We start from the raw sequence: 13,654 nt of genomic DNA on the forward strand, positions 1-13,654 counted from the left end.
GTGTCACCTGTCATAGTCATTATAATGCAAAAATGTTAAGATTCAAATCGTGCCTGTGGCATGAACATATTTTTCAAAAGCTGTGATTCCTCCTTCCTCATACGCATTCTCTGGTGTGAGTTGGAAACTAATCGGAAACATGATGTCAGAGAAGTGTTGAGATTGAATCCAATTTTTCATCCATATCTATTGTGTTGAAGTTTACTAAATATACAAAATATCACATCCTTGACAGTCCCCCCTTTGAAGCCATTATCAAAAGCAGATGACCTTTATTGCTAAGTCAAAAGGCTAACAATCTGTCCCACAGGGTATGTGTTCTGAGGTCTTCTTCCCTTTGGGAACAATCTTTTAATAGGCTTATACAAAGGAAAGTGAAAAGTCAGATTCTAGACTATTCCTCTCGAATATGAAAGGTATGGGGTTGGCCGCGCTTTTTCTTTGTTCATTAGTTTCAGGCTTTTGGATTCTTTTTAATCGTCTGAGGCGGTGAAATCGGCATACATAGTTGGAGTTGCTTCTTCAACATCTGGATGTTCCTTGAAGATGTGTTGTTCTTCCTCCTGGAAAAATATCTATAAGCATAAAAAATCCTTAAGCTTTTGATATAGTTCCTCATCTAGAGCCTGAAACTATTTTCATCGGCTGCACAAGGTCTGCAACACTTTTTTCATCGACCTCCCATGGCCTGAGACCAGTGTAACGATCTATAGATTGTTTTTTTTCCTCCTATATCCTAAAGTCCTGAGTCCCTTATTGTAGCTGGTGATACACAGACAGTCAATATCAGGTTTTGACCAGGTTCTTGGGACAAGGGCTTATCTCAAGTGGTCAGGTGTCTGGTCAGACAGCTGTCTCTCACACAGCACAGAGCTGAGACATAGGAGGGTGTTGATAGGTAAGATAAATAATTTTCTTACCTCCTCTTATGTGTCAGCTTGGCGCCAATGGTGCTTTCATTGTGACTGTTCATCTGGACTATCTCGCTCCTTGGCCCCAAAAAACAGCTGATTAGTGTCAGTTCACTGAACAACCACTAGGTGGCAGGCAGCTCACAGTCCAACCAACCTGTACTGGTGTTTGGACAAAAGAGGGCAGCAGAAGAAGAAAAAGCAGCAGCAGCTCCTCTCCTCGAAGAATCACCAGCTCCACACCTCAGATAAGTATGGCAGCAGCACCAACACACACCTGCTTTGCACACCAAAACTAACTGATTGAGGTGTGTAAAGCCAGGATCAATGTTTGGTTGACATGGATGGTGGATAACACAGCCAGTCAGCACCACCAGTCACCAGTTTGCCACCACGCAGCCTAAAATTATGGTTCAGGAGACACTGGAGAAGATCGGGTCCACTGATCCCCAAAGCGTTCACCTCCTGTGGGCTCACGGTAGTGAGGAGGGGGTGGACGAGAAAGCCACTGGTCCGACTAGTGAACTAACTGGATAAAGCTTTTCTGAGTCCCATAGGCAAATGATTTGTCTTTTGCAAACTGTGCCGTGCGAAGATCCCCAGGGGAGACCCCATCATCAGGCTGGCACCGCCAAACATGCACCAACACATGTTAGCAAAAGAACACAAATAGCTAGGATGAAGGTTGTGCTCCTCGGTGAGCAGGTCACACCACTGCCTCCCCCTTGCACCCACTTCCCTTGCCCACAATTTTTGAAAGGGTCACAACAGGCTCTTACAATTAAAATGGAGATCACAATACACTTTACACGCTGTAAAAAAAAATTTTTTTTTTGCTCCCCAAAGTATCCCATAAATGTATTCAATGAATACATTTGCAGGGCACCGAGCAGGGAGGGAGAGAGGTGCTATCTACCTCCCCCCTCCCTGCTCGGTGCTGGGAACATATACAAAGTACTACTCCCCCATCATCTGCAGATAAGGGGGGAGTAGTACCTTTTGCTATCCCTATCACCGCCACCGCCGCCGCCACCGCCGCTCACACAGGGGCTGCTTTTCATGCCCCCCGCCGCTCCCCCTTCTCCTCCCGGCATCAAACTTACTATCGCGCCGCTGATTCCCGCCGCCCGCGCCGCTCCTTACTACTTGGCTGGCCGCTGACTCCCTCCCGCCCGCTCGCTCGTTCGTTCGCCCGCTCCGTTCCTCACACTATCTGGCCGCTGCTCTCTGCTCTTGCATGCCGGCCGCGTCAGCCCGCCCCCACCCCGGCCGGGAGCACGGCGCTTCCTGGTGTCCCCGGTCGGGGTGGGGGCGGGCTGACGTGGCCGGCATGCAAGAGCAGAGAGCGGTGGCCAGATAGTGTGAGGAACGGAGCGGGCGAACGGGCGAGCGGGCGGATAGTGAGGAGCGGCGCGGGCGGCGGGGAATCAGCGGCGCCCCGCAAATGTATTCATTGAATACATTTATGGGATACTTTGGGGAGCAAGGACACTTGCTCCTCAAAGTATTCCATAAATGTATTCATGAAGTCACAAAAGTACAGTGCATAACATTACATTACATACACTGTAATTCCTATGGAGTGTCCAGCAGGGGCGCACTATATATAGAAGTCAATGGTACTCATTGACTTCTATATATAGAGCGCCCCCTGCTGGACACTCCATAGGAATTACACCATTTGTCGTGACGTCACTGCTTCAGAGATAATTCTAACACTTCCTGATACACTAAATTAAGGGAAATAGCAGTATATGAGCATTTCCCATAATTAATGTACATTAGAAAATTGTATAACTTTCCAAAAGTAATAACATATAAAAAAATAATTTTGGCCGGACTTCTCCTTTAAGGAAACTGATTCAAACTTTTTACTGATCAGATCCGGTTGCTGAAACGTTTTCTTATTTTTACATTTAGTTTTTATTTGTAACTAAATGGTAATTTTTTATTACATTTTTAGTACAATAATATGTGGGCGGCCATCTTGCCTGATCTATATTAACAGTATTAAAAGATGTGTTTTACAGCAAACCCCATGGAATAGAGGACACAGTACACAGAAACTGTTCCCTACAGATGAATGAGAAAATTTTCTAGGCATCCTCAGTGACCTTTACATAGGTCCGTCTACAAAACATGGAGAGCTGAGAGCAGCAAATATTGTATCTACCACTGTTCTCTATATACTGGTGTCACCTGTCACTATACTCCTGTCTGTGTTATCTCTATACTGGTGTCACCTGTCACTGCATTCCTGTCTGTGTTATCTATATACTGGTGTTACCTGTCACTGCCCTCTTGTCTGTGTTATCTATATACTGGTGTCACCTGTCACTATACTCCTGTCTGTGTTATCTATATATTGGTGTTACCTGTACTCCTGTCTGTGTTATCTATATACTGGTGTTACCTGTACTCCTGTCTGTGTTATCTATATACTGGTGTTACCTGTACTCCTGTCTGTGTTATCTATATACTGGTGTCACCTGTCACTGCATTCCTGTCTGTGTTATCTATATACTGGTGTCACCTGTCACTGTACTCATGTCTGTGTTATCTATATACTGGTGTCACCTGTCACTGCATTCCTGTCTGTGTTATCTATATACTGGTGTCACCTATCACTGTACTCCTTTCTGTGTTATCTATATACTTGTGTTACCTGTCACTGTACCCCTGTCTGTTATCTATATACTGGTGTCACCTGTCACTGTCCTCCTGTCTGTTATCTATATACTGGTGTCACCTGTCACTGTAGTCCTGTCTGTTATCTATATACTGGCGTCACCTGTCACTGTACTCATGTCTGTTATCTATATACTGGTGTCACCTGTCACTGTCCTCCTGTCTGTTATCTATATACTGGTGTCACCTGTCACTGTACTGCTGTCTGTGTTATCTATATATCTATATACTGGTGTCACCTGTCACTGTCCTCCTGTCTGTTATCTATATACTGGTGTCACCTGTCACTGTACTCCTGTCTGTGTTATCTATACACTGGTTTCACCTGTCACTGTACTGCTGTCTGTGTTATCTATATATATCTATATACTGGTGTCACCTGTCACTGTCCTCCTGTCTGTTATCTATATACTGGTGTCACCTGTCACTGTACTCCTGTCTGTGTTATCTATACACTGGTGTCACCTGGCACTGTACTGCTGTCTGTGTTATCTATATATATCTATATACTGGTGTCACCTGTCACTGTCCTCCTGTCTGTGTTATCTATATACTGGTGTCACCTGTCACTGTCCTCCTGTCTGTGTTATCTATATACTGGTGTCACCTGTCACTGTACCCCTGTCTGTGTTATCTATATACTGGTGTCACCTGTCACTGTCCTCCTGTCTGTGTTATCTATATACTGGTGTCACCTGTCACTGTCCTCCTGTCTGTGTTATCTATATACTGGTGTCACCTGTCCCTGTACTCCTGTCTGTGTTTTCTATATACTGGTGTCACTGTACCCCTGTCTGTGTTATCTATATACTGGTGTCACCTGTCACTGTCCTCCTGTCTGTGTTATCTATATACTGGTGTCACCTGTCACTGTCCTCCTGTCTGTGTTATCTATATACTGGTGTCACATGTCACTGTGTTCCTGTCTGTGTTTTCTATATACTGGTGTCACTGTACTCCTGTCTGTTATCTATATACTGGTGTCACCTGTCACTGTACTCCTGTCAGTGTTATCTATATACTGGTGTCACCTATCACTGTACTCCTGTCTGTGTTTTCTATATACTGGTGTCACTGTACCCCTGTCTGTGTTATCTATATACTGGTGTCACCTGGCACTGTACTGCTGTCAGTGTTATCTATAGCAGTACAAATGGTACTAATAATCCCCAGTCACCCCGGGAATAGGAATGATCAGGGCTGACATGTACAATATGACATGTACTGCTGTCCCCCGGTTCCGTCTAGAACCTCAGAGTCCACAGATTAAAAGCTTTTTCTATTCCGTCCTGCACATTAGAGCACCAGAGACCCATTCTGATCTTATTCAAATGGATACCATCCCTGCTCAAAGCCCCCCCCCCCTTTCAGGCACCTTGAAGTCCCTATGTCGGACCACTATCCTCTCATTCTGGGCTACAAAGCATAAAACTTCTCTATTAACATGCCCCCTGGCACTGATAAGCCTACGGAGCGAGCGTGACGCCAAAACATGTCCAGTGATCCCAGCCGCATATATGAACCTGACCGATTTCCACCTCCCAATCTGTCGCACCGTACTATCAGCCTCATCTAACGGCCTCCGGTGCCGCGAACTCTCTAGGCAGGCCCAACTAGTCCGAAGCCCCTGCAGAATACAGCAATGAACTGGAAACACGACAGCGCCCTTCTATCCCTATGGATTAGGAAGGAGCCGCCGCGTTCCCTGGGCCAGACCACCAGATATTCCCTAACACACTGGACAGGATGTTCTACTGAACCAAAGACTGGATGAAGAACTACTCACTGACCCCTCCTCGCCTAATCTGTCTGGGAACGACAAAGCCAGCAAGACACCTGCTCTCCAGCCAAAACTACCTCTCCAGCCTGAAGGCCGCCTCAATGTCCATCTTGACCATTAGCACCCTTGAGCACCCTTGAGCACCCCTGACCATTCAGCCCCATGGCGAACCGCAGCCTCTCTTAGGGAGGCCATGAGGGATTCCTGGTCAGTGTTGGCCAGACCTGCTCCTATCTCGGGTCCAGACGCCTGGAGAACAAGGACACAATTTGTTTATATTTTTTCTATGGAGGGGTAGTTGGGGCGGTTTGGAGAGGATTATGATAGGGGGAAGATTTTTTTGGAGATTTTTTTTTTGCATGCACAGCGCTGGTCTATTTGCAAGCACCGGCCCAGCTTGAAGCACTAAGGGTGGGCCCGCCGGCCCCCAGTGTGACGTTGTGCTCTCCCCTATGGGACGCAGCTTTACTGATTCCCTCCCGTCACAGAGGGGAGGAGTTTCGTCACACGAGGGGCCGGCGGGCCCCAGTGCTTCAAGCTGAACCGGTGCTTGGGAATAGACCAGTGCCGTGTGCGGGAACTAAAAAAGACAGCACCCCCCACATCCCTGTGCCGGCACCAGTCTATTGATGTAGAAATCTTAACATAATGTACAGTACCCGGTGGTACATTGACTTTGAATAATTAGTTTTTGGTTTATTAGATACAGTTATATATTACAATTATACATTGTTGTGATTTAAACAATCGCTAAATTATGTTTTATTTCTCAAAGTGACAGCGTCAGCCACATGTGACCTGCTCCTGTCCTGCTCCCTCCCCCGGCCTACCTACACCCCCCTACATCTTCCACTCCCCCCATGCCTCTAGCTCCTGTCCTGCTCCCTCCCCCGGCCTACCTACACCCCCCTACATCTTCCACTCCCCCCCATGCCTCTAGCGCCTCTCTTATAGGCCCCTCCCCCAGCTACTTTCCACCCCTGATCTACCGCTCACCCCTGACCCAATGTATTGATCTGTCTGTGTCTGATCCTATAGGCCCCTCCCCCAATTACTACCAGCCTGCCAAAACACTCTACCCTTGAGTGTAATACGATGTATAAGAAACAGGGCCGGAGCCAAGGTTTTGTGGGCGACAGAGCCTCAGGGGGGCCCTCATCCATCCACTATGCAAAATCACTTGAGACACCACACACATTACTGACACACACACACTGACTAACTGACACACTGACTGACTGGCTGACTAACACACACTGACTGGCTGACAGACACTGACAGACTCAGACACTGAAACCCAGCACACAGCTCAGTCTTCTCCCTCTTTCTCTCTGTCGGGCTGCTCTCCACACTGTAAGGTTAAGGACCTTCGGGTCATGTGATCAGGTCCTTCACCCTTTTCTCTCGGTGCAGGTCCTGCTCCGTCTCCCGTGTCATCTGATCTTCAGTCCCTCCCCCTGCACTACAGTGAGCGGGCTGAACATCAGAGCACCAGGCCCCTCTCCCTCTCTGGGCCCCTAGAGGCACTTGCAACGGCCGTGGTTTTGCAAGAATATACGTTACCGTGCCTCTTATGGGATCCCGGCTGGAGCATATACACATGGTATACGCTCTGTCCGGGATCCCTAGCGGCGCCACAACAACTGACATTCAACTTCAGTGAATAGCGGCCGCAGAAAACCATGTTACGCTCACTGACCCCGCCCACAATGTGATGGTTATTTTGCAGAATTTTAATGAATAAAAGCTGTTTCGGGCACCACGCAGCATAAAAAGGTTATTTGTTTCATGTCTTTATTCATCATGCGACAGCGGGGAAGGAGATCTCATGGTGTGGTGGTTGGGTGGACTAGGGGCAGCCTTTTCACACCTTTACCTCTTTCCTTCCCTCCCTTGACCCTAGTGTGTACTGCAGCCTATGGGAGACATGAAGCCCAGATGGACAGATAAGTAATGAACGGACACAGACAGGAGGTTACAGCCATTTATTATTTACTTTCCATGATTGTCAGAAAGAATTATGTTGTCTGTAAGTGTGACAGGAAGATCTGTCATGGGGAAATCAATGAACCTGGAAGAGAGAACACACTGGTGTCATTAGAAGGAATTGCATAATATACTTAACCATAGTTGCCAACATTTGATTTTTTTTTTCCATGGACACTTTATCATTGACAACAAGGGGTGTGGCTTATTGTGCATGTGGTCTCAGTGGGTGTGGCCTATCATAGCTGTGGTTTCCAGGGTGTGGCTTGTCACCAGTGGGGTTTTTCTTTTTGTAAGAATTTTACAGTTAGGATTTTACAGTCAGAACAACACAAAAGGAGCATTACACACCCCAGTATATTACACGCCCCAGTGTCAGCTCCCCAGTATATTACACACCCCAGTATTAGGTCCCCAGTATATTACACGCCCCAGTGTCAGCTCTCCAGTATATTACACACCCCAGTATTAGGTCCCCAGTATATTACACACCCCCAGTATTAGGTCCCCAGTATATTACAGACCCCAGTATTAGGTCCCCAGTATATTACACGCCCCAGTGTCAGCTCCCTAGTATATTACACACCCCAGTATTAGGTCCCCAGTATATTAGACACCTTGAGTATTAGGTCCCCAGTATATTACACGCCCCAGTGTCAGCTCCCTAGTATATTACACACCCCAGTATTAGTTCCCCAGTATATTACACGCCCCAGTGTCAGCTCCCTAGTATATTACACACCCCAGTATTAGGTCCCCAGTATATTAGACACCCCCAGTATTAGGTCCCCAGTATATTACACACCCCAGTATTAGGTCCCCAGTATATTACACACCTCGAGTATTAGGTCCCCAGTAAATTACACACCCCAGTATCAGGTCCCCAGTATATTAGACACCCCTGTGTCAGGTCCCAAGTATATTACACAGCCCAGTATTAGGTCCCCAGTATATTACACACCCTAGTGTCAGGTCCCCAGTATAATACACACCTTAGTATTAGGTCCCCAGTATATTGCACACCCCAGTGTCAGCTCCCCAGTATATTACACACCCTAGTTTCAGGTCCCCAGTATATTACACACCCCAGTATCAGGTCCCCTATCCCCTATCTATCTATATATCTCCTATCTATCTATCTATCTATCTATCTATCTATCTAGCAAATAGATAATCCACGGCACTCACGGGGTTAAACGGTGAAAAAAGTAAGTGATTTATTGCAGCATTCCAAAACAAGACACGACGTTTCGGTAACCTCACGTTACTTGAGGATGGTAACGTGAGGTTACCGAAACGTCGTGTCTTGTTTTGGAATGCTGCAATAAATCACTTACTTTTTTCACCGTTTAACCCCGTGAGTGCCGTGGATTATCTATTTGCTATTTGGGAACGATCTGTGGTCAGGATCCAGGACCGCTGGCACCTGAACATTTTTGAGCAGTGCTGCTTAGATTTTCTGTTACATATCTATCTATCTATCTATCTCCTATCTATCTATCTATCTATCTATCTATCTATCTATCTATCTCCTATCTATCTATCTATCTCCTATCTATCTACCTATCTATCTATCTATCTCCTATCTATCTATCTATCTATCTATCTATCTCCTATCTATCTATCTATCTATCTATCTATCTCCTATCTATCTCCTATCTATCTATCTATCTATCTATCTATCTATCTATCTATCTATCTATCTCCTATCTATCTATCTATCTATCTATCTATCTATCTCCTATCTATCTCCTATCTATCTATCTATCTATCTATCTCCTATCTATATATCTCCTATCTATCTATTTATCTATCTATCTATCTATCTATCTATCTCCTATCTATCTATCTTCTATCTATCTATCTATCTATCTATCTCCTATCTATCTATCTTCTATCTATCTCTCTATCTATCTCTCTTTCTATCTCCTATCTATCTATCTATCTATCTATCTCCTATCTATCTATCTATCTATCTATCTATCTATCTATCTATCTATCTATCTCCTATCTATCTCCTATCTATCTATCTATCTATCTATCTATCATCTATCTATCTATCTATTATCTATCTATCTATCTCCTATCTATCTATCTATCTATCTATCTATCTATCTATTATCTATCTATCTATCTATCTATCTATCTATCTCCTATCTCCTATCTATCTATCTATTATCTATCTATCTATCTCCTATCTATCTATCTATCTATCTATCTATCTCCTATCTATCTATCTATCTATCTCCTATCTATCTATCTATCTATCTATCTATCTATCTATCTATCTATCTATCTATCTCCTATCTATCTATCTATCTATCTCCTATCTATCTATCTATCTATCTATCTATCTATCTATCTATCTATCTATCTATTATCTATCTATCTATCTATCTATCTATCTATCTATCTATTACAACCACTTACCGTTTTCACACAGACTTCCTCACATTCCTCACGGGACTTAAATTTGTATTTGGGTCCAATACAGGCGCCAAAAAACGGTATCTCACATTTATTTTTGGCTTCAATGAAGACATAAATCGACTCACTAAGAACACATGGGGCACGGATAAGAGGGCGGCACCTTCTATCACCTGTAACAAACAGAACATTATTATTGAGTTTATTAAGCTGTTACAAATGCAAAACGTGTTAATCAACAATCCTCTGGATATTTGGGGACGGCCATCAAGTTCCCCTAGAGACCAGACCCATAAATACCATAAGGATGATTAGAAAAAGAAAGGCACATAAAGCGGGCACAACACGGGGTTAATAACAACATTCAGCTTTATTACAAAATAAACAACAAACACATAATTAAAAACACTTAAAGGGATTGTTCACCAACACTTTTTTTTTTCTTTCAAATCAATTGGTTGCAGAAAGTGCCAGAGATTTGTAATTTCCTTCTACTAAAAATGTTTAAGTGTTCCAGTACTTATCAGTTGCTGTATGTTCTGCAGGAAGTGGGGTATTCTTTCCAGTCTGACACAGTGCTCTCTGCTGCCACCTCTGTCCATGTCAGGAACTGTCCAGAGCAGCAGCAAATCCCCATAGAAAACCTCTCCTGCTCTGGACAGTTCCTGACATGGACAGAGGTGGCAGCAGAGAGCACTGTGTCAGACTGGAGAGAATACACCACTTCCGGCAGGACATACAGCAGCTGATAGGTACTGGAAGACTGGAGATTTTTTTTTTAACTGAAGTAAATTGCAAATCTCTGGAACTTACTGGAATCAGTTCATTTGAAAGAAAAAATATTTAGCTTTTTAAGACTCAAAGCAAATGTACCATCAACCACTTCATTCTTTAGATGGATGATGGAATCCACCCGTGCAAATGAAGTCTATGACACGGGCGGAGATGCGCGTACCCACTAAAAGTCTGCGAGGGGGTGTGAGCTGCAGAATGCGTGGCGGGTTTTCCGTCGCCATTCCGTAATGTGCACCCCCCCTTACAGGGTTTCAATTGACACCAGTTATCAGTCTATGCCATGAATGGCCATGCCAGGTCCTAGAGAATGAGCAATGCTCCTGGTCACCTGTTCATATTCTCATAAATGTAAGTATAAACCAGAATTTAAAAAAAAAATCCATTATAAAAGTTATTTTTAGCTGATAAAATGTTCGAAATTTCTAAAATATCAAGTGTCACCGGCTTTACCAGCAGCAGCCTGACATCTCCTATAGGAGATGAGTAAAGTACAAACCTGGAGCAGCTTGTGAGAGCAGCAAGAAGCAGGCGGCGAGGACAAGCAGGACAGCAGAAGTCTTCATGGCCGGTGCTGATGGTTCTGGAGGAGTCTAGTAGACGTCTATAAGTTGAACGATGATGATTCTTCTGTAAACCTGATTTAATTTGAAGATATTTATAACGGTGAGGTAGAGAACTCCCATAAAATGATGTCACAGAACAGAGTGAGTTCCACCTGTCTATTGAGAGTTCTGCTCCTGGCACCATCTTCATTACTGTTTATTCTCTTATTATTTATGACATGTAACGTTTATAGCGTTGCCAGAACCAGCACCGATCACGAGACATGGAAGTATCTGCCCCCCTGTCCCAGTGGAGAGTTAACCACATGTGCACCAACACCCTCCTATTCATCTTAATGGAAACAAAAAAACACTTTGAAAGTTAGGGAACACTGGTGGACAACTCCAAAGCGAAAACATTTTTACAGGCTTACAATATAATTTATATGTTAGAAGAGTTCTTGTGTCTGTGTCAGTGTTCTGAAGCTTCTTCTACCTCTAGCATTCGGCCCATCTGAGATCCACCATCTTCAGTGGACTTTATTAGCCAATGTGTAGAAACAAGCAAAACTAAAGATTCCCAAATTAAATTTATTCAAAATTTTTCAGAAATTTCAGATTTGCAGAAATCCCAAACAACTGAAATTAATTTTGGATGAATCGCTCAAAGTCACCATCTGTGTGACCGACTGGTTGGACATGTGGTACCATGAGCAGATGACTTATAATCTTGTCACTTGTCTCATGTCAGAGTAGCAGCAGCCCAAGGCCCATCGTTATTATAGACCAGGGGTACTCAACAACTTTTAGTGAAGGGCCACTTGCCGGGGTCTATTGTCAGGTGAAGGTCTGAGGTGAACATTATTAGTAAAAGTGTTGCGCTCCCCCAGTAGTATATAGCCCCTCTGTTGCTTTCCCAGTAGTATATAGACCCCTGTGCGCTCCCCCAGTAGTATATAGCCCCTCTGTTGCTTCCCCAGTAGTATATAGACCCCTGTGCGCTCCCCCAGTAGTATATAGTGCCTCTGTATGCTCCCCCAGTAGTATATAGCCCCCCTGTTCCCCAGTAAAAAGGGTTCTTCTTCTGCGGAGCAAAGTGCATCTAAAGCTGAAGTACTCCGTTGATCTTCGCTCATCCATCTCAGGGAACCTTGAGTGACTAGATACACCAGTTTGTGAAACCCTGGGACTCGTAATACCAGACCTGGCACTTGGTGGGCTCTTCTGTCAAGAGGAAGTATCTATTTAACCGTGAGTACAAGCTTCTTCTTTCAAGCTATACTTACTACGTCAGGTAGCCCACTAGCCTTTTCCACAAATCAAGCCTAACTTCACTTACAAGTCAACGTACACAGATCTACCATACACTTATCAGTCTCAAGCACCCAGACTAATCACTCTCTGTTGTGTATCAGTTACTGCAATTCCAGTAAAGATTTCACTTACACAGTTTAGCACCACCTGGTGGTCAAAGAGTATAGGGGTGTGCATGTCTACCTGATAAGCTGAATGCTGGAGGACGCACGTGCTCAGTCACTCCCCCTACAGTCAGGTCTCTGCAGGGAAAGCTCTCTGTCTGCTTGTCGGGGAACAACTGGAGCCTTTGCAGAGAAATAGTAGTATCTCCTTCAATAACAGATATTAGAGGCACTAAGCACTTATGCTGCCAGAATGGGTCATGTGATAATCGATGTAAATAAGGAAGAGAAACTCAAAATATTTATTAGGTTTAAAATATTCCGAGTTTGGGGATAATCTTGATGTGCCGCTCAGTGATAACATTGAGCCTTCAGATTGTCCCCATCTTGGATTTATTTTCCCTTCAGGTTGTTGGATCCTTGGAGGATTAATCTCTCTAATGTTCTGCCCCGGGGCAGATGTCTCGGCAGAGAGACAGACAGATAATGGGATTGTTCATAAATGTGCTGATAAACACGGAAGAGCCTCACAGTCACTTCAGGCTTTTATGTTTAATACTATATATCTATATCTCATACTTATGGAATTGTCTTGTTCTTCCCCAATACAAAGCCATGCATTAGACACTGCCACCTTGTGGACAGAACTGGTATTACACTGGTCTTAGTTTTTGTCGTGCTGTAAACTTCTGTTTTTGGTGATAAGGGTTATTTACACGTCTTATTCACATGCACATATAATATAATATATCAATGCAAATGGGACAGAACAGCAGATCCAATGATCACTGTCATCCCTGTAAGTCTGTACATTACAGATATGGCACCGTCCACAGCTTTAGCTAAGCTAGCTCGGCTTTCTATCCTATATTTTCTGGATTATTCCGTCTCTAGGAATTTATCATGGCTACTGTTTAAGCAGAGTCATCCCCCCCCCCCCCATGGTGTCCTGACCTGACTGCTATTGACCGGTCACTAATGGTTTTGCATACAGAATTATCGACTGTGAAGAAGAAGCAAATAGTACTGACACCATGGAGCCCTGAAAGTAAACGCAATAGACAGTAAAGGATTGTTCCATTATGACAACGCTTGTCCACTTGCCCT

The 13,654-nt window shown here is 44.3% G+C and overlaps 1 protein-coding gene across 2 annotated transcripts; it reads right to left on the reverse strand.

The window, feature by feature from the left end:
* Positions 1-7,369: 7,369 nt before the first annotated feature.
* Positions 7,370-12,703, reverse strand: LOC138784937 (protease inhibitor 4-like). Of its 2 annotated transcripts, XM_069960641.1 has the most exons (4): positions 12,627-12,703; positions 11,084-11,222; positions 9,796-9,965; positions 7,370-7,450 (listed from the first exon to the last, which is right to left on the reverse strand). In XM_069960641.1, the coding sequence occupies exons 2-4, from the start codon at positions 11,148-11,150 to the stop codon at positions 7,442-7,444; spliced, it is 246 nt and encodes an 81-aa protein (XP_069816742.1). In that variant the 5' UTR covers positions 11,151-11,222; positions 12,627-12,703; the 3' UTR covers positions 7,370-7,441. The 2 variants fall into 2 exon arrangements, with proteins under 2 accessions (XP_069816742.1, XP_069816741.1); XM_069960640.1 differs by lacking the exon at positions 12,627-12,703 and having other exon boundaries at positions 11,084-11,309.
* Positions 12,704-13,654: the final 951 nt, after the last annotated feature.

The sequence above is a fragment of the Dendropsophus ebraccatus genome, chromosome 2 (genome assembly GCF_027789765.1).
Source record: "Dendropsophus ebraccatus isolate aDenEbr1 chromosome 2, aDenEbr1.pat, whole genome shotgun sequence".
NCBI classification, from domain to species: Eukaryota; Metazoa; Chordata; class Amphibia; order Anura; family Hylidae; genus Dendropsophus; species Dendropsophus ebraccatus.